This window comes from Perna viridis, chromosome 3 (assembly GCF_037379345.1).
Source record: "Perna viridis isolate PV_CMFRI_1.1 ecotype Kerala chromosome 3, ASM3737934v1, whole genome shotgun sequence".
In the NCBI taxonomy this organism is placed as follows: domain Eukaryota; kingdom Metazoa; phylum Mollusca; class Bivalvia; order Mytilida; family Mytilidae; genus Perna; species Perna viridis.
In genome coordinates this window covers 53,597,466-53,617,023 of record NC_142447.1, presented here as the reverse complement: position 1 = coordinate 53,617,023, position 19,558 = coordinate 53,597,466, and the positions used below count along the sequence as shown (strand labels likewise).

The window sequence follows — 19,558 nt, the reverse complement described above, 5'->3', positions numbered from 1 at the left end:
CTACAGCTGCAGCCTGCCATGTAGTGTGAGGGTTCCCTCATTGTTCATTGAAGACTGATGGGTGGCCTTGAGTTGACAATTTTCATCCCAGTGGGGTTGTCTTTTTCAATATACTCACCATATCCTCACTACAGGGCAGGCTGCAGCTGGTCCCAAAACATCATTATACACAGGTATAGAGAAAGCGTTGCCTCTATATACTCAAGTAACATAAAAATAAACTGAAAACAAAAAACAAGATGTACAGAGGCCAGAAATTCCTGACTTGGGACAGGCGTAAAAAATGTGGCAGGGTTTAAGTACTTTGGTGTGATCACAACCCTATCCCTTTAAAATCAGGCCACTGTGGAAATCATTACAACATTGGCAAAATTAAGTAATAAATTTAATAAATACACACTACATGTATTTTCATTATCGCCATTTTTTCTAAATTTGGACACTATTTCCAATTGTTCAGAGCTACCTGGTATATTCCAAGAAATCAATACCAATGTTTGAAACACTAATCGAGTTACAGTTTCAAACTAAAACTAAAATTATGTTCAGACATCTAAATGCAATGACAATATAATCACTGGACTACAGTGCCATATCCTTAATATAAACAGTGCCCGAGAAAAAAAAAGAGTTGTAGTCTTAAAATTATTTTTAATGACAATGCAAGTATAATAATTATAAATATTATAACATGTATAAATATATCAGGTCCAAAGCTTATTACAATAAGAACCAGGTAAAATGGGTAAAGTTGTAAAAACATAAAGCAAGATGCAGTTAGAAAAATACTATACACATCAATTTGTGTGGTTGAGCAAAATTCAAAGAAGTCTGTTTATCTATACCAAAACTTCACAAATATCATAACCATCAAGAAGTATTTTGTTGGGAATTATAATTATTTCTAGTCTAGTGACTTTAGTTCTTGTATTGGTACCAACTTAATTGGAAATCCTGAGTAAAATTCAATTATAAACAAGAACGAGAGCTAATTGTAAGTCTTCAGAACTTGGATACACCACAGGTAAGTGTCTCTTTCTTGTAAAATAACATTGTTTTGTGCAGGCAAGACTACAGCACAGTCCAAGAAGATACACAGAATGGTACGTATGTTTGTAGACAACTGGAAAACCCGAGGTGAATATGTTACTATTACACATTTCACATGTTGCTGTGGGACAAGCCAATAGGGAAGACAAATCTTGTGGAATACTAAACTTTTTATCTGAAAGAAAATGGTTATACTGTATAATTATGGTATTGAAGTACGGACAAAGAATGTTTTGCTTTAACTCTATGATTCTTTATATATTTTCCTTGACTACAATTTCAGATACTCTTGCCACGATTTAAATTTCTGACATTGAAAGCTGAGATGAAGCTACATTTTCATCCTGATTGTCTATGTGCAAGTCAAATTATATTTTAAAATGTGTTACTGACTGAGGGTTTTTTTAACATCCTTGACTATCCTGTCTGGTTTTGCATGGATGGAAAAATGTTAAATACCTTTGTTCATTATATAGATAACAGTGAATTATCAAATATGTAATAAATTTTGATAAATTATAAGTGAAATAATTTCTGTAATTTCACTCTCAGAACTCATCACTGCAAACTGCTACAACAATGTGTCAGGTTTTTTAAGCAGGTGTAAAATTTTGTGATTTTAAGGAAAGAAAGAAATGCTAAAAATTTTGCCAATTCTTATTTTAGCAGTTGCTAAGTTGTATACTAAGTATTCAGAGTAATATTGCACAGAATTAATTTTGATGTTTATCATACCTGTTAACCCTCCCACATTAGGAGGGAGTCTATTTAGAACCTTGCACATAAAAATGTAAGACTTGTGGGATGTTTTTGCTTAAAATTACTATATTTACCATATTTTACTAAATAATTGCACTTTTACATAAAAAAATTGCTTTTTAATAAGAATCTCCCACATGAACTGTTTCAAAGGTTAACAGGTATGGTTTATAGACAGACTACTAAAATATGCTAAAATAAGCACCCCATCAAAAATATAAAACATCTGCTATAAATGAATTATTTCATAAAATACACGAATAAAAAAATCATATGGTAAATATTTGTTTCCATAAATAAGACCTCACGTATGAACAGACAATATTTTGGTATGATATTGGAAAGCATAATATTGTTTTATATATTTTAAATGTGTGAAATCGATTATTTCCATATTGGTAAAAAAAAACAACATAAATTTAAAATATAAAGACATATGGTACATCTTTTTCAGTGGCTGAAAATCGACAATCAAAAGTACACTATACATACCTCTGCCACATGAACACTCAGAGCACTTTCTCAATGCTAATTCTACCAATGTTGGAACACAGTCCTTAGTATCTAAAACATGGCTTAACTCTGGAGGTAATACAAGGGGTATCTTCTCAGTTATAGAATGCTGTATATAGATATGGCTTATATTCTCCAGTAAATCTCCTGGGATAGGTGTTGTGGCACAACTGAAATTAATTAAAGAATAAATATCTAAGCTTAATTTTTTATATGATAAATTCTCTTAAGTTAAATATTGTTAGAACAACAAAATAAATAAACCATTAATTATTTCAGACACAACAAGGTAAAAGTCCAAGAGGCCAACCAAAAATAACATAGCAAAGGACAGTTGAAAATGAGTTAAGAGAGTTGAAAATGACATGTGGTTAAGCAGAAGTTTGGCAAAGAAATGTGAAGAGGAAAGGTAGGTTTTTCAGAATTTGAAACATTTATCTGATAAGTAATAAAATGTTTTGCAGCACCTGGTCACATGGTCACGTGATAGAAATGGTTGTAACAGAATACATGTCAGGTACTGCAGCGTGATCTCCTATGTAGGAAGTTCAGGATCTTGAAAAAATTTTTGTTACTTTTTCAACAATTTCAACAAAACTGTATAATAGGCATATGTCTAAAGACCATAACTATCAACAATAAATGATACCTTCCTTTTGTTGTATGGGACCTTTCAAAATGCATCCAAAATTCAAGATAATTTTTATATTCAATAGTAGAAGCTGAGAGGACAAAATTATCTATAGTATCATGTTTCTTTGTCAATAACAGAACCTGGGTATAATGACCTATAACATCCTACTTATGTGTCAACCGTAGAAGCTAAGAGGGTATAATTACCTGTAATGTCATATTTCTTTGGTAATAATATATGTGTGGAGAGTATATAAATTACCTATAATATCCTATCTCTTTGTCAATAGTAGAAGCTGGGAGGGTAAACAGTCTGGCATTCTTGTCCACGTATATAGCATATAGACAATCAATATTACCAATTTCTATAAAAAAAAATTGTCACTCATTGTCAAATACCAAATATTTTCAACAGAAGGATGGTGATTAGGTCATTTCTGTCTGATTTGAATACATACTTTTGCCATTTTTTATATTCAGGATGTCAAGAATGTATTACATCATATGTTTATGTTACTATTCCTACAATTTGCTCTATGTCTGAGATGCACAAGACTGTGACAAGGAAAAGGATTAAATATCAAACTTCATTGATCTGTTTCCCTACTACACAAACAATTCTGATCATTTCAAACAGCAGATGAATGAAATAATACAATATGATTGTCATTGCATGTGCATGTTCTGTAATTTCGAACAAATTCCCTCATATACAATTGAATTGTTCTCCTGATAGGTTTATTATGTTGTAGGCAGATAAATGTAGTAAAAGTTACATTTACATTTTGACATGTAATTCCATTATAAAAAACAAACTTTGAAAATCATAACAATTTCAAGCATTTTTTACCCTCACATGTAAACAAATTCCCTTAAGGCTTACCTTGTGGTAAAATATAGAGATTATTGCCATTGACAGATAACTCCACTAAGTTATCAAGACTCTGAAGTTGCCTGGGAAGAAAAGTCAATCTATTATTATCAAAGTTCAAGGTCACAAGTTTTTTACACTTTGATAATTCTACAGGTATGCTGCACAGGCAGTTGTTAGCTGCTACAAGGACCATTAGTTCTGACAAGTTACCAATGCCTATAATGAACAGAAAGATATATGTCATAAATACCACTTAATTAATTAAGACTCCAAAAGTTGAATTGAATGAATGAAATATATATTAAAATAAAGATTTATATTTCGAATCAATTAAAATTTACCCAAAGTAAAATGTCTGATATTACTTCTTTGCATTGTTTTCTATTGCAACAGGCCCCGTGTAGGTCTGGGTGTTAAAAGGATAGGCCTGCAACAGCGCTAAGCTTGTCGTAAAAGGCGACTAAATAGTGCTCAGAACCCTAGCCGGGGGCTAGGGCCCTCTGCCCACAGAGCAACTGGGATGTGTGCCCCAGGTGGTGGAATGGGGTACCCCTGGCGTGTTACATGCTGGGGTTGTCAGGCTATAATATGGAAAACCTGACCGCAAACCATAGTGGTGCACCATGTTGGGGAAAGATGCCACGTTCGTCGCACGTTAAAGAACCCTACTGTGATATTCTCCCGGAGTAGGAACCATAGGGCTCCGCCACAGGAGGCTAAATTGCCCGACCCTACCCACCTCTCCCTATTTCCAGTGGCAATCAAAATTTGTCGACCCCATTGTCCTTGTGTCCCATCCCTTTTTCATTTCATCATCATTTCATGTTCATTTTATCATCAATTTCATGTCCATCGTCTGAATATAACTAAAATATTGCTGCTCGGACGTTAAACCCCAACAAACAAACAAACAAACAAACCATTGCAACAGAGAAGAAAGTGGGAATGAATCAAAGAGACAACAATCCTATTAAACTGCCAAATTAAAGCAGTCTATGATAATTCAATGAATGGTGAAAAATGACTAACACCCAAAGTGTGCCTTCCTCTGGCCCCTGAAACTGCAAATTACCCCTTCAGGCAGAGGTTCCTAATTTGGGATAGAGGAGTCGAACAAGTCTGATTTTCCATAACACTCCCTACATGTAGCAAATGCAAACAACATTTAACACATGACAAACAATAAAACTCAATTCAAACGAGGTCTGAAACAAATGTGGAACACAACAAACTAAGATGCCCAGCACACAGCTTGATACAAACAAAGAGGTTGAAAGTTTTTTTTGGTAATTTTTTATTTCCTTAACAGTTGGAACAAGTACGGGCACAACATTCATAACTTCATACAGGTCTGAATTTGAATTGTGAATCCCTTTTTTGACACAGCATAATATTCTGACTAGAATATAAGTAGTTAAAGAATTTAGGTATTTGCAATTAAACACTTAAACAAGAGTTATGTAGGTGAACTTCATGAAGTGCTTGTTTTGGCAACTTTCTGGTCCATAATTTCTAAAGGGGTAGGGCAGTGACCCCAAAAATTAAAACCTTCTTTTTTTGAAATTTTCTTGTTATAAATTTTTATCAAGACACACTAGCCTGAAATAAAATTCTTTCACAAAAACCAAGTGTCTACCGATGTTGACAATGACACAGACAAAGATGCTGCTCAGACATAGTCACAGACAAGGACCAAATGGGTCATGAATTATATATGTACAGAGAATTTGTATATTGCATAAGCAATTCAAATGCTTAAAATCAAGAGGAATCATGGCTTATGTAATGACTAATGGTTTCCTTTAATAACTTAATCCATAAGTTTGCCACCATCATTTTGGGCTGAAAATTTGCCATTGAAACTTCATTATTTTACAGTAAACAGTCCAAATGAACAAGTAATAAAAAAATTATCACTCATATGACATACAACAAGTTCATACTGATCAATTATTATGTTAATTTACTGGAGGGTAGTGTCTGTAGAATATCATGTTAATTTACTCGAGGGTAGTGTCTGTGGAATATCATGTTAATTTACAGGAGGGTAGTGTCTGTAGAATATCATGTTAATTTACTCGAGGGTAGTGTCTGTGGAATATCATGTTAATTTACAGGAGGGTAGTGTCTGTAGAATATCATGTTAATTTACTCGAGGGTAGTGTCTGTGGAATATCATGTTAATTTACTGGAGGGTAGTGTCTGTGGAATATCATGTTAATTTACAGGAGGGTAGTGTCTGTGGAATATCATGTTAATTTACTGGAGGGTAGTGTCTGTGGAATATCATGTTAATTTACTGGAGGGTAGTGTCTGTAGAATATCATGTTAATTTACAGGGGGTAGTGTCTGTAGAATATCATGTTAATTTACTGGAGGGTAGTGTCTGTGGAATATCATGTTAATTTACAGGATGGTAGTGTCTGTGGAATATCATGTTAATTTACTGGATGGTAGTGTCTGTGGAATATCATGTTAACTTACAGGGGTAGTGTCTGTGGAATATCATGTTAATTTACTGGAGGGTAGTGTCTGTGGAATATCATGTTAATTTACAAGATGGTAGTGTTTGTAGAATATCATGTTAATTTACTGGAGGGTAGTGTCTGTGGAATATCATGTTAACTTACAGGAGGGTAGTGTCTGAGAATATGCTGTTAACTTACAGGGTGGTAGTGTCTGTAGAATATTGTTGTATAATTCCAATTTCTGTAGTTTCTGTAAATTCTTAATGTTTTTAGGCAGAGAAGCTATTTTATTTCCAGCAACATTCAAAGTCTCTAAATTAACCAAATCTCCTATTGCTGAAAAAAAAATACAAGTCTTATCGCAGAGTTAATATACTACCAGTACTAGAATTTTTATTACAACAAATTTATTTTCCTTGGAAATGAAAATAATAATACATAGTAACATTTTATTAATCATTTCCACATCATGCATACTCTGCACCAAACTGAGAATAATTACATAGCTAGGCGTTTTTGTAGTCCGAATTTCCTCTGACCCTGCAGCCCTCCTCTTTTTTATTTGGATATTGATATAAACCCAACCCGACATATCAATATCCAAATAAAAAAGAGGACGGTTGCAGGGTCAAAGGAAATTCGGACTAGTGTTTTTGTAATTTGTTTTATATTTTTTATTGCAAATACAACATGTACTCTTGCTTTCTAATTTCATGATCCTGTGTCATAATTAAGACTTAAAGTTTAATACATGTATAAATTGATTTTATCATTTCAGCTATTTCATTTTAAGTTTCTATTTGCACATGAGAATATTTTTAGCTTCAATATTTCCTTTTTTTCCCCCACATCTTTCATTTTGGTTAAATGCTTATCTTTATATTTAATATATGTTTTAATTATAAATAAATTGATCTGTACTTATTTTTTTAAAATGTTATTTATTTTCATATGAAATGTAAAGCACTTAGTATAATAAATGAATGTGTTAGATAAGTGGTATATAAAAACTTTGTAATAATGGTCATTTTAATATAATGCCTTCTAAAAAGGTAGGGTAAATAGAAATCACCTTGCTCAATTGTCTGTCTATCCATATGTCTTGTAAGTTCAATTTCTGAACAGCTAAATGGAAAACAAGCTGCTTTATGCAGAATTACAAAACTAACACTAATTACTTTAAAATAACTGAAAGTGAATCTATTCCAACTTAAGGGTTTAAGTATGTTCAAGACAACTCCACCTCACATTTCATCAAACTTTGATGCAAATTTCAAATAGGAAAATCAGTCACCATTATGTAGATGTGAAAAAACCAAAAAAACTATTGTTGAATTACTGCAAGAGGAGATGATTTTACTTACAGTCTTGTACCTTACACCTTTTTAACCACCTTACATTTACATGTTAGAATCCTCATGGATGCAGGAGATACCATTTATGTAAGTCTGCTTATAGTATTCTAGTTACCTTCTGGGATGATCTGTAACTTATTATGGTTGATAAATCTGCAAAAAACAAACCTTCCTCTAAGGCATGTGATTTTATGATAATGAAATAACTGTTAAGGAAGACAAATCTTTACAGGGATGTTTACCATTGAAAAAGAATCATATAATTAGTTCAGAAAAAACTGAAATTGAAATGAATTGGTTATCTCTATTTGAGTGACATAAACTGGCTGGACTTTCAATTGGTAATAGTTTGTCAAAATCTAACAGTCATGATGATAAATGTTCAATCTGACAAGTCTGGCAAAAAATCTAGTGTAAATTGTATGTATTTTGACTGTTTTTTTATGGAAAAAAAACAATATTAAGCTTCCACCAGGCAAGTTTAAAATAAGTTTAAAATACTAAACTACGCAGACTTTTTGTTTCACGCTAGGATTCTAACAAATAGGCTTCTGGAACAGGGTTATGTTGCTACAAGATTGAAGTCACTACTACAGAGGTTTTATGGTCGTCATCATGGATCGTTACAGTGTATCCATCTGTGCCATGAAAACTGATTTGTTCAACGTGCCATAGTTTTCCTTTCCTCTTTTGACCACCCTGGACTTGACTTTTTATGAGCAACTTGGCGGGTGTTTCTTGAAAAGAAGAGGACGCTTACCCTACCGGTGCACCTGGCCCATTCTCCAAGTTTTTAGTGGAGTCTGAGTTGCTCATTTGCTTTTGTTGTTACTTTGTATGTATGATTTTAGTTACTTTATGTTCTTTGTTGTGTATGTCTGTTTTCCATGTCTGGCCTTTGTCCCTGGATTACATTCTTTTGATTACCGCTATAACCTTGGTTCCCTAGATTACTCTTCCTCATGACTGTGATCAGTCAAAAATATTTATGTACAATTACAGTGTTATGTGAATCAGTTTATGAATAAGACATTTAAATATATCTAGAAATGAAAGATACTGCCCCCATGTAACTCAAATGAAATAGAAAATGAGAAATATTTTCTTCTAAAATGCAAATCTTTTGACGATCAAAGAGTTACTTTTAATGAGAAAATATCAAACATAATACATAGCAAAAATACAATCAACATGTCTTTTTTTTTTATTAAACCATTATTCATATAAAGCTCTTAGATTGACTTCCTTGTTCATATCAAACTGTTTGAAGAGTCTACTATAGTTATACATAAATATTATTAATGATCTTTTAATTACCATATTAACTGAATAATGTGTAACCATGTTCATTTTAGGATCATCTGTATTTGGCCTCAACCATTTATTGTAGATGACTTGGTGTAAAGTATTTAGTACCTTACAATAAGTATGACAATAAGATACAACAAAGATTCAAATAAAATGAAATCCATGGACAAAAACAACAAACACCAAAACTGCAACAAATATGATGGAGAAAAATCATAAAACTCAAAAGTACAATTGGAGGAAAAAACCACATTTAAAATTGAAGACAAAGTATAATAAAATTTAAAAAAATACATGCAAGTTTCTACAAATCATAAAAGAGAATGGACCCTTTATTTGCCATTAATTGCCAGTAATTATGATTACCAGTACCTGGAAAGTATTTACTGGTTATAATTATTTTGATATTCACTCCATGATTTTAAACTCCTTTTTGTTGTGTCATCTTGATAAATGAAAAACAATAATAAATTATAAAAATCTTACAATCCTGTTAAGCCATTTAATTTGCCAACATCTTCTGGCTGAAAATATTAAAAAAAAATGTATCTTGAGGTCAATGTGGCAATAATTAAATTATTTTGCAAGTTTTAACATTTTGGTTTGTTTTTTTTTTGTTGTCCTGTTTTGTCTCTAATTCCTAAGTATTTACTGTGATAATCACCACAATCAATTCCAGGCCTTTTTTGTGGTAAAAAATGATGATACAGTGTCATATAGATTTTAGGGTCTCCTTATAGTCCTAATTCATAGTGATATGCTTTGCAAGGCTTGATAAAACCACAGAGGTCAGACTCTGAACTGATAACAGACACATCATTCAAACTTGATACAGCTTTGAATTTTGATTGCTATTAGGCATTTGACACTAGTTAAGAATTTGACAAGAATCACAGTGGCCTGTTTTAATCCTAATTCCTACATGGTTTCAGTCACAATCTTAAAAATCAATCAAAAACTTACTTTGAGGATATGGTACCCTGTAGTATAATTTAGGAGAGAGCCATTCACTGCTTTTAATTTATCAATGGGATATCAAGAAAATGCATGTTTCTTGCCCCTTTTTGGCCCATCTAATTGGTGCAACTAAAATTTCTAAAAATAATTCCAGTCCTCCTTTCATGGTATGACATCTTGTGTTACAATTTCCAAAAGATCCATGTGCATATACTGGTAGTCAAGTTAATGTCTTGATATCAGAAAAAAACTTGTTTCTGACCCCTTTATGTTCCCTCATTCCTAAACAGCACAAGTCTTTACCCCAAAATCATTACTAATCTTGATGAGGACAACACGAAAGACATTATATGACTGCAAACTTTTTGTGGTCATCTAAAAATTAAGAGCAATATACTCAAAATGAAATGCCAGCCTTCCTGTTGGAACCTTGAGATACAATACAGATCCCTGACCAAGAATGAAGACAATAATGCATTACACCAAAACATTTTTTTGTGGTTAAAAATAACCTTGTGCTTTTTTAGTTTGATATATAATCAAATGTTTAAACAGTGTGATGTGTAGGTCTTATACTAAAATTACAAAGACACAGGATACAATGTTTGAATTCCCTGATTTGAAAATCAAATGTTTCTTCCTTCGGAAGTAATGTCACATATTTAACAAATGTAACATTTATCTTATCAATTGCCTTACCAAAGTGGAAATCAAATTTCTTCCAAGATACAGTATTCTTAATGCAGATGAAACATCTTTGGATGATAACAGAAATCCTGGAAACTCAGTTAAGCCTTTATAGGTCAGTAATAAAGTACCACAAGGTTCTTCTGCCAAAAATAATTGTACTGAAAACAATCCCAATTATCAATCAAAATACATATGTTGTAATATTATATTACCATAGGGAAATAAATACAAAGTGATTTTTGAACATCAAATCAAACTGTTAATACATTTACTATGTTCATAAAATTGAGCAATGAGACAAAAAAAAAGACAGAAATATATATTGATTAATGAAGAACTTGCTTTCGCAAAGTATGACATTTTTAATCTTCTTTCATCAAGTTTTTATTCTCAGCTTAATAAGCAGAAATAAAAAGCTAATATTTGCTTTGTTTTATTTTTTTTTATAAGTTTAAGAGCTTTATCCAATGGATCTACTGATATAAATCATCAATAGAAAAATATTTATGGCATTTTTTTGCAAAGCAAATCAAAATAAAATGCAGTGAACATTTTAATATCTAATTGTAGTACATTTTAAATGTTTATAACTTACACCAACATGGCTGGATTATACTTTCTTCACCATTTATTTGTGTAGTCGTGAAGATATTTTTCAGTTGTATATTTCATATTATATTGGAAATATATATTTCAAAAAAATGCATCATAGGGTACAGCTTAATATGACAGCAAAAGTTAAACACTGAACAGTTAGAGAAAGTACAGACACACCATTCAAGCTGAATAAAGCTTTCAATTTATTTATAGTCAAGTTAGTGCCTCGAATCAGGAAAGTGCTTGCTACTGGCCCCTTCTTGTCCCTTCATTCTTAAATGGTACAAATCTTAACCCAATAAAGAAATCTATAAAGTCTGACCTTAGTGGTATAGAATAGTGTGGATCAATACCATAAATATTCATATAGAAATGGAGTTATATACATAGTAAATTCAATGAAATGCTGGTATTTGGCCCCTTTTTGGGCCCTTATTCCATGAATCAAAAAATTAATACAGACTTTTCTTTTGTAGATTGAAACCTGGTTTTTAAATATTAAGAAGATAAACCATATAGTATGCAAGTTATTACACGAAAAGTATGTGTGTAGGGACAACAATGACGTGGACTACAACGACGGCATCATGCTGTCTTGCAAACACAACTTCTTTGTGGTCATATAAAGAGCTATTTCCCATGTAGATAGGAAAAATGGGTGAACAATCTTATTTTCTTACTTGCAATTCTCTCTTCTTCAGACAAAGAGTTATTCATCATGAACAGTTCTGAAATATCAATTGTTACGAATAAGCTAAAGATATCTGAAATAAAATAATACATATACATAAATATATCATATTCACAGTAACTAATGTGACAGTTCAATTAATTTGTGGCTATCTTTTAGACCATGAGGGCACTTTGAACATGCAAATTTTTGTGTTTCCTAATTTTTGCAGATTCTGTACAGTATGCATATTTGCAGGGTTTAAAAATTGTTAAATAGTGCTAAAAATCTATTTCGCGGACACTATTTTTCACGCTTTTCAGTCCACCACAAAAATAGCAAGTACACTGTGAAAATGTATACATTTACAGCACCATAAGCATATAGTTAAGACTGTACCTGTATATATTGTTCAATCCATTACATATGGTCTCAGTAATCAACTGATCATGGAAATAAATGTCAATCTATCATTTCCTTCAAATTTACAATATGTTCAGTCTTCCACTATTTTAACTTTAGAATTTCTATACAAGTAAAAAAGGTATCAATAAAGAGATCTGTATAGCCCAGTATCCACAGGCACTTGGGACCAGGATTTTTTTTAAAATTTTCCTCAAAAATATCATTAAGTCATTTTGTTTCCATATTTGAGTTATTATGCGTGATCTGTATAGCTCAGTATCCACAGGCACTTGGGACCAGGATTTTTTTTTTAATTTTCCTCAAAAATATTAAGTTATTTTGTTTCCATATTTGAATTATTATGCGTGTTCTCTGACATGTCCGCTTGCTATTTATTACTGTTTATACTATGCCTAGTTTTCATCTATATAACTAGGTATAGTATAAACAATGACTCTAAACAAGGAGGTTTTTTTTCCATTTCTAATAGTTTTCAAGATATAGATAGAAAACTGTTTTGCATTTCAAGAGCAAAAACTCTAATAAGGAGTCCTACAACTTTGACCCATGGAGATATTTGTAGGCTAAATCATAAGATCATTTCGTCAATAAAAAGTTTTTTTCTATTTCTTAAACTGCAAAACACCTCTTTTTGTTTGCATTTCAAGGGTAATAACTCTAACAAGGTGTCTTTTTGATTCAATCAAGACTTTTGTAGACCTTATGATAAAAGTTTTTTTATTCTTTTAAAGTTTCCAAGATATTTCCTGAAAACGGCAAAAAAACATTATTATACACCTTTATAAGGCCAATAACTCTAACAAAGAGTCACCAGACAACATTTACCGATTGTAGACTTTCGTAAAGCTCTTCAAGCTGAAGAAGGATGGTCACATTTTTTTCCAATATCTCTTATAGTTCTTGAGATGTAAGAAGAAATTTTTGACATTACCCCCTCAGGTCTCAAAATAGCAACGGTGGTCATGTTTTATGGTAGATCATAACCCATAAATTTTTCAACGTAAATACCCTAAGGATGCTGGTGACCAAATCCACGGAGTGGTTTCAGAGGAGAATAATTTTAAAGAAAAGTTAAGGACAGACAACGGACGACAGACCATGACAAGGACGAGGAGAAGGATGACCATGATACCAAGTGATGGGAAAAAGCTAACAAGGCCTTTTAAGCCAGGTGAGCTAACAAGGTGATTTTAAGGGGTGTGGCTCCTTTGACCTCTTACAATTTGATAACTGCAAGAGATATCTGAAATCTGATAATGCAGGTAGGAATCTTTATAAGAATCCAATAATACAAATAAATTATTTCGAAATTGGACAAAAAATAAAAAAGATGTTATTTCTTGGGTGTGACCCTTTTGTCCCCTTATCACTCGAAAACAGTAAGAGACATCTGAAATCTTATTTCATAAACTTTTGATGAATCAATTTGTTTAAAAAAAAAATTTTTCTATCTAAGACGATATTCCTTTTTGTAAGAATCATGCAAATTCTGTAATATGTGATTCACGTTTTTTCTAAATAAGTTGTTTTGTGGGTCTGTATGATGAAATGTATTTTCATTCATTCCAATCTGTCTGCTCTGAGGATATAATTCACAATGAAAATTCAACAGTTTCTTGTGTGTTTCAGTGTCATTTACAGAATTATATCCCTTAATTTTGAATTCTATAGTACATTCTTTATAATCAATATATCCCATGAAAAGCCACATATTAAAACATTTTAAACAAAATATCAAAAATGAAAATATATAGGCTTTCCAACCATGAATTACATTTTGCATGATTCTTAGCTGAAGTACTCCTAAATTAATTATCATGTGTCAATATTTCAAATTAATTGTAAAATATTTAGTCAATACATGTATTCACTTAATCATTTCAGTACAAATAAAAAGCTTCAACAAGTGCAGCATAATACGACCGCAGCATGTTGAACTCTGTTCACTTGGGGCAACTGTGGACATAATACTTGTTTTTGACACCCCTTCAACATAGAGATTTACAGTTAATTATAGACACAACATTTTTGTGGCATGGCCCCATAACCTATTAACTCCAAAACAGTAAAAGATAAGTCTATACTGTCAAAAAAAACCTGCAGACGACGACAGGGGAATACCACGATAAGACAGCAAAATTTAATTTTTTTGCAGTACTTGGTATAAAAATTCATAATTGGACCAACCTTTAAAAGAATGCATTTTCCTGTCCTGGTTGTATTTAGTACCCATGTAATTCAAAAATGATTTTAGATAACTGTATTTTTAAAACAAAACAAAAAAAAGACATTGCTAAAGGAATCATCAAAATAAATCAATAGTAAACATTTTTATCAATTCTAATTACAACACCTATTTTCCCCCTTTTAACTTTCAACCCTAAATTTTTAAAGGGCAAAAATCTTCGAAAACTATAGGTCCCTCCACCATATCCCTAGCATTTTTACTAATAAGTTTTACTGAAGTTATTGTTGATAAAATGAAAGTTAATGGTTACCAACAACAACAACAGCATGATACCTATAATGTCCACCTTTTTTTGTATAGTGGTTAAAAAGCCCTTTTGAAAGAGACATATAACTAGAATTTTTTAATTTTGTTCTATTACATGCTCAAGTAGCCAAAAAAGTAAGGCTTTGCAAGGTGACTCTATATTTCTTTAAGGAATACGAAAAATCAGGAGAATATAAATAGTGAATATGTGAAAGAGACAACAACCCCAGAAGGGAGAAAGTTGTCAGCTCAAAGCCACCCATAGGTCTTCAATGATTGACAAGGAAACCCTCACACTACTGGGAAGGCTTCAGCTGACCTCAAAACAACATTATACACAGGTACAATGAAATAGTTGCCTTTATTTACTCCAGTAACATAAAGTAAACTGAAAGTGAAAACAAAACGAGACATACAGAGGCCAGAAATTTCCTGACTTAGGACAGGCCCAAAAAATGTGGAAGGATTAAAGTACTTGGTGTGATCACAACCCTTCCCTTTTTTAAAACTGGCCACTGTGGAAAAAAGTACTACACAAGAAAACATACCTAAAATCAGTTCAAAAAGAGAGTCCCTTGTTAAAATATTAATAAACAAACTGATTATAAGTTACACAAAGCACAAGTAAAGGACTACTAGCAGTTAACTGACATGCCAGCTCCAGACTAGTCTAAACCTACAAAAAGTTGTGTCCTCATCGTATGTATTATAAATCCCAATTCTTCCCATGGGAGTTGAGAACCACAGTACAATAAAGGCATACATGTAATAGATATTAGTTAAGTGTTTTTTTTATCCTTTTATTAAAAAAATATCAGCAGTTTTTCTGATGCAGTCAGTATAGTTTCGCTTTTTACCCTTTGACCTTAAAGACGCTCCTCCATAGAAACGCAAGTCACCTGATCGCAATTCTGTTTCCTCATTGGTCTAATACTGATAACTTAATGGCGTTCAAAAGAACTGTATCGAAATTGAAATTGCATGCCATGTGTTATTTCCTGAATGAAATGTAGAAAATTATAATTAAAAAGAATAAATTTTATCTTTAAAGATGGTACTTGTTTATTATTATTTTACTATCAATCAATATTAAATTTAACATTAAATCATCAAAAATGCTGACATATATATTTCATTGAAAACTTTTAGGTAAGTCTTCCAAACTATAAAGGAATGAAAATCTATTAACCCAAACATCTGCTATATAGTACAGGGCTAATTGGAATTAAATAGGATCCTCCTAGGGCAAATTGGAATTCTAATATCTCCAATGATATATTGGAATTACAATTAAAGTTTGTTTTTATCTGCAAAATAAAAACATATGTCTCCCCCTCCCCCGTCTCACAAACTGGATCCACTTGTGGTATCCACCATGTCAACAGAACAGCTTCATAAAATTCTGTTGAGAGGCTGCAGAGAAGTTGTGCTGACCGGTTCAGGTTTGAAGTGACCAGGGAATTATGAGGATATTTGACAAATTTCTTAGTTCAAAGGGTGCACAAATTTCCAAGTTCAAAGGGGCATAACTGCTACAAAAATTAGGGGAAAAAAATTTCCTCGCAATATGCACAACTACATAAAATGTTCTTGCTGCATACCAAGTTTGGTAAAATTCAGTTTAGTAGTTTCAGAGGAGTTGCACTGACAAGGTAATTTATGAGGATTTTTGGCAAAGAAGTTGATTTGGTAAGGGCAAAATTTGGCCTCAAAACACATTCTAAATGAAGAAAATTTTATGTTTTTTCTCCAGCTCTTCTATGTGTTTTATAGTTGATTTGATTGGTTTATGGCAATAATTTGAACATATATGGTCATATAGGCCCTTGAAACTTGGCTGATATTGGAAAGAGTAATCAAGGGAACCAAGGTTACAGTGGTAATCAAAATAATGTAATCCAGGGACAAAGACCAGACAAAACCTGTTAAAAACATTTTGTGCATTTATTCACTCTTTTAGCAATGGTTACATGCATGTTGACTCTCTGACTTCATATATTTTGTGTATAATTGTCAGTTACAACTTGTGTAAAAATATCTCGAGTCAACAGATGTGTGGCCACTTCCATTTCACAAAAAAAAAAATCTTAAAAATTGCAGAAATGATAAAAGTAAAAAGTTTTTGTAAAAGTTACATAAATGCATACTGTTATTTATGGAATAACATCATAAATCTCATCAAAAACATCTTATATTCAGTGTTTGCCAACATTTACTATACTACTACTACTACTACTACTACTACCTAGAAATCAGCTTTAATCAAATTTTAAAAAATGCCAAAATTATGAGGCCAAATGGGGTCCTTACTGACCTTTCTCCTCTCTAAGTTCAAAAGGCATCACACCTACAAAAATTAGGAGATCAAAATTTCCTGGTGATTTGCAAAACAACATATGATGTTCCTTTTACATACCAAGTTTTGTAAAATTCAGTTCAGTAGTTTCAGCGTAGTTGCACTGACAAGGTAATTTATGAGGATTTTGGCAAATTTCAAATTACAAAGGGGCATAACTCCTACAAAAATTAGAGGATCAAAGTTTCCTGGTAATATGCACAACGACATATGATATGCTTGATACATAACAAGTTTCGTAAAATTCGGTTCACTAGTTTCAGAGAAGTTGAGCTGACAATCTTTGTGACGGACAAATGGACCCACAGACACACGGATGAGCCAAAAACAATATGTCTCCCCACCAAAGTGGTGGGAGACATAATTTGCCTTGGAATTTTACCACTGCATATTAGAATTCATTTTTATCCTAGGAGAAATTAGAATTCCATTTTGCACTATGGGAATTTTGGATCCTACTGGCGTAAAGTTTGAAAATATCTAAGATAAAGATGAAAAGTTTTTTATGTTCTTAGGACAATTTCCAGGTAAGTTAAAGTACTTTTTTATAATTTTATTTCTTTTCACAAATTTATAAGTTAGACAGTCAAATTAAAGATTGGTGTATTTCATTATCTAATGGTTTTAAACCGATTATCTCTCATGGTAAGTTTTCTGTGACAAGTGTAATTGTATTAACCTTTGGGCCTAATCCTTTGAACAAAAATCAGAATTGTTACTCACACATTTACCTTAAATCACAATTAAAATAAAACTTGACATTGATGAATACAACATTTATTCTATGAAAATTATGTCCAAAATTTAGTTCTTTGAATATAATATGTCCAACAATATTCAACATTCTTTTTCATAAATTATGTTATATTCAGAATTGGTGAAATTATGACAATAAAAAAAAACCTATAAAGTCAATACAGAATAATTTAAGTCTTTTTCAGCAGGGGGATTTGTACCCACTCCACTCATACAAAGGCTTTGCCCTTGACTCACTGGGACTTAAAATGATTTGTAGATCATTGGCATTTATGCATGATTTATTTCTCATTAATAGCTTGTTACACTTGAGGTTTGTATGGCAAGACCTTTTGATTCCGTGGAGTGTGAGGGAGGCTATCAGTTTTGGTAGGAGCAGAATATTTATTTAAAAAAATTTGTGAATCAGAAATCTATTTACAAATACTATAAGGGCATATTATTTATTTCCATTTTAGTATACAGAAAAATATGTAGATCAGAAATTTTTTTTCTACAGGTAGTGGAGGCCAGAATATTTAATTCCTAACTTTTCCAGGCCAAGTAATTTATTTAAAGAAGTGACAGCTAGCCCCCTCTCCATCAGAACAAAATGGTTGTTGCCTTATTCTACATTTATACAAATGAAAAAAAGTGAAATAATTTTTTTTATCATACATACATGTCTACATTTGTTCTTATATCATTAGCAAAAGCAGGATATGACTTATTTATAGCACAAAATAACAAGGCATTGAAAAGCATTAGGATGTAGATATTTTTAGAATTGTCAAGAAAGAATAAAGTGGATTCAGATTGAATGAGAAACAAATATACTATATTTAGCTGATTATTGTTATTTATACTTATAGTATTATAACAATATGAAAGTCAGATCCATGTACATGATGGTTGTCCCCTTATTCTATATTTAAGATATATACTCTCATGTAATATACCTTAATTAATGCATCAACAGTCTTTACTATAATTATTTTGGTTACTCCATGTTCTAAATTGTATTGTTTGTCTGTTTTCCATGTCTGGTCTTTGTCCCTACATTCTTTTGAGTTCCCACTAAAATCTTGATTTGTGACCTTGATTACTCTTTAATTCTCATATACTCCTTAATACACTTTTAAAAGAAATATCTCATATGTTATATCAAGTCTCTTAGATACATACTGAATATTACATGTCAAAGTCTGTATCACATGCTGGATCAACCTGAGACTCATATATCTCCCCAAGGGCCATTGGCCCGCGGGGTGATATAGGTCGAGGGTTGATACCGTCATGTGATACAGATTTTGATATAATGTCCTGTTCATTATATCATATATTTTAACTATACTTTATGTATGGTTTGTGAAGGGGTGTGATATAGAGTATGCGATATAGGTCTAGGGGTATGATATAGGGTGTGCGATATAGGGTAAACAATATAGGGTTTAAACAAACACTTATAATGCATATACAAAAAAGGTATAATTTTTATCTAAATACTTAGTATATGATATTATACATATACTGCCTGTAGTAGATGGTGTTACGCTGTAGTATCACATGAGATGAAGTCGAGGGTGATATATTTACAGAGTGTGATACGATGTTTAACACCCTCTACTACAGGCAGTATGTGTTATATTATACTGAATCTGAGAGTGTGATAT

The 19,558-nt window shown here is 32.0% G+C and overlaps 1 protein-coding gene across 1 annotated transcript; it reads right to left on the bottom strand.

Annotated features, from left to right (window-relative positions):
• Window positions 1-636: 636 nt before the first annotated feature.
• Window positions 637-17,136, bottom strand: LOC148622898 (uncharacterized). Its single transcript, XM_088574149.1, has 10 exons — window positions 17,109-17,136; window positions 11,885-11,968; window positions 10,617-10,765; window positions 9,447-9,484; window positions 7,768-7,805; window positions 6,496-6,633; window positions 3,839-4,045; window positions 3,218-3,320; window positions 2,302-2,492; window positions 637-1,225 (listed from the first exon to the last, which is right to left on the bottom strand). Exons 1-10 carry the CDS (start codon window positions 17,134-17,136, stop codon window positions 966-968), a joined length of 1,236 nt encoding a protein of 411 aa, XP_088430275.1. The 3' UTR covers window positions 637-965.
• Window positions 17,137-19,558: the final 2,422 nt, after the last annotated feature.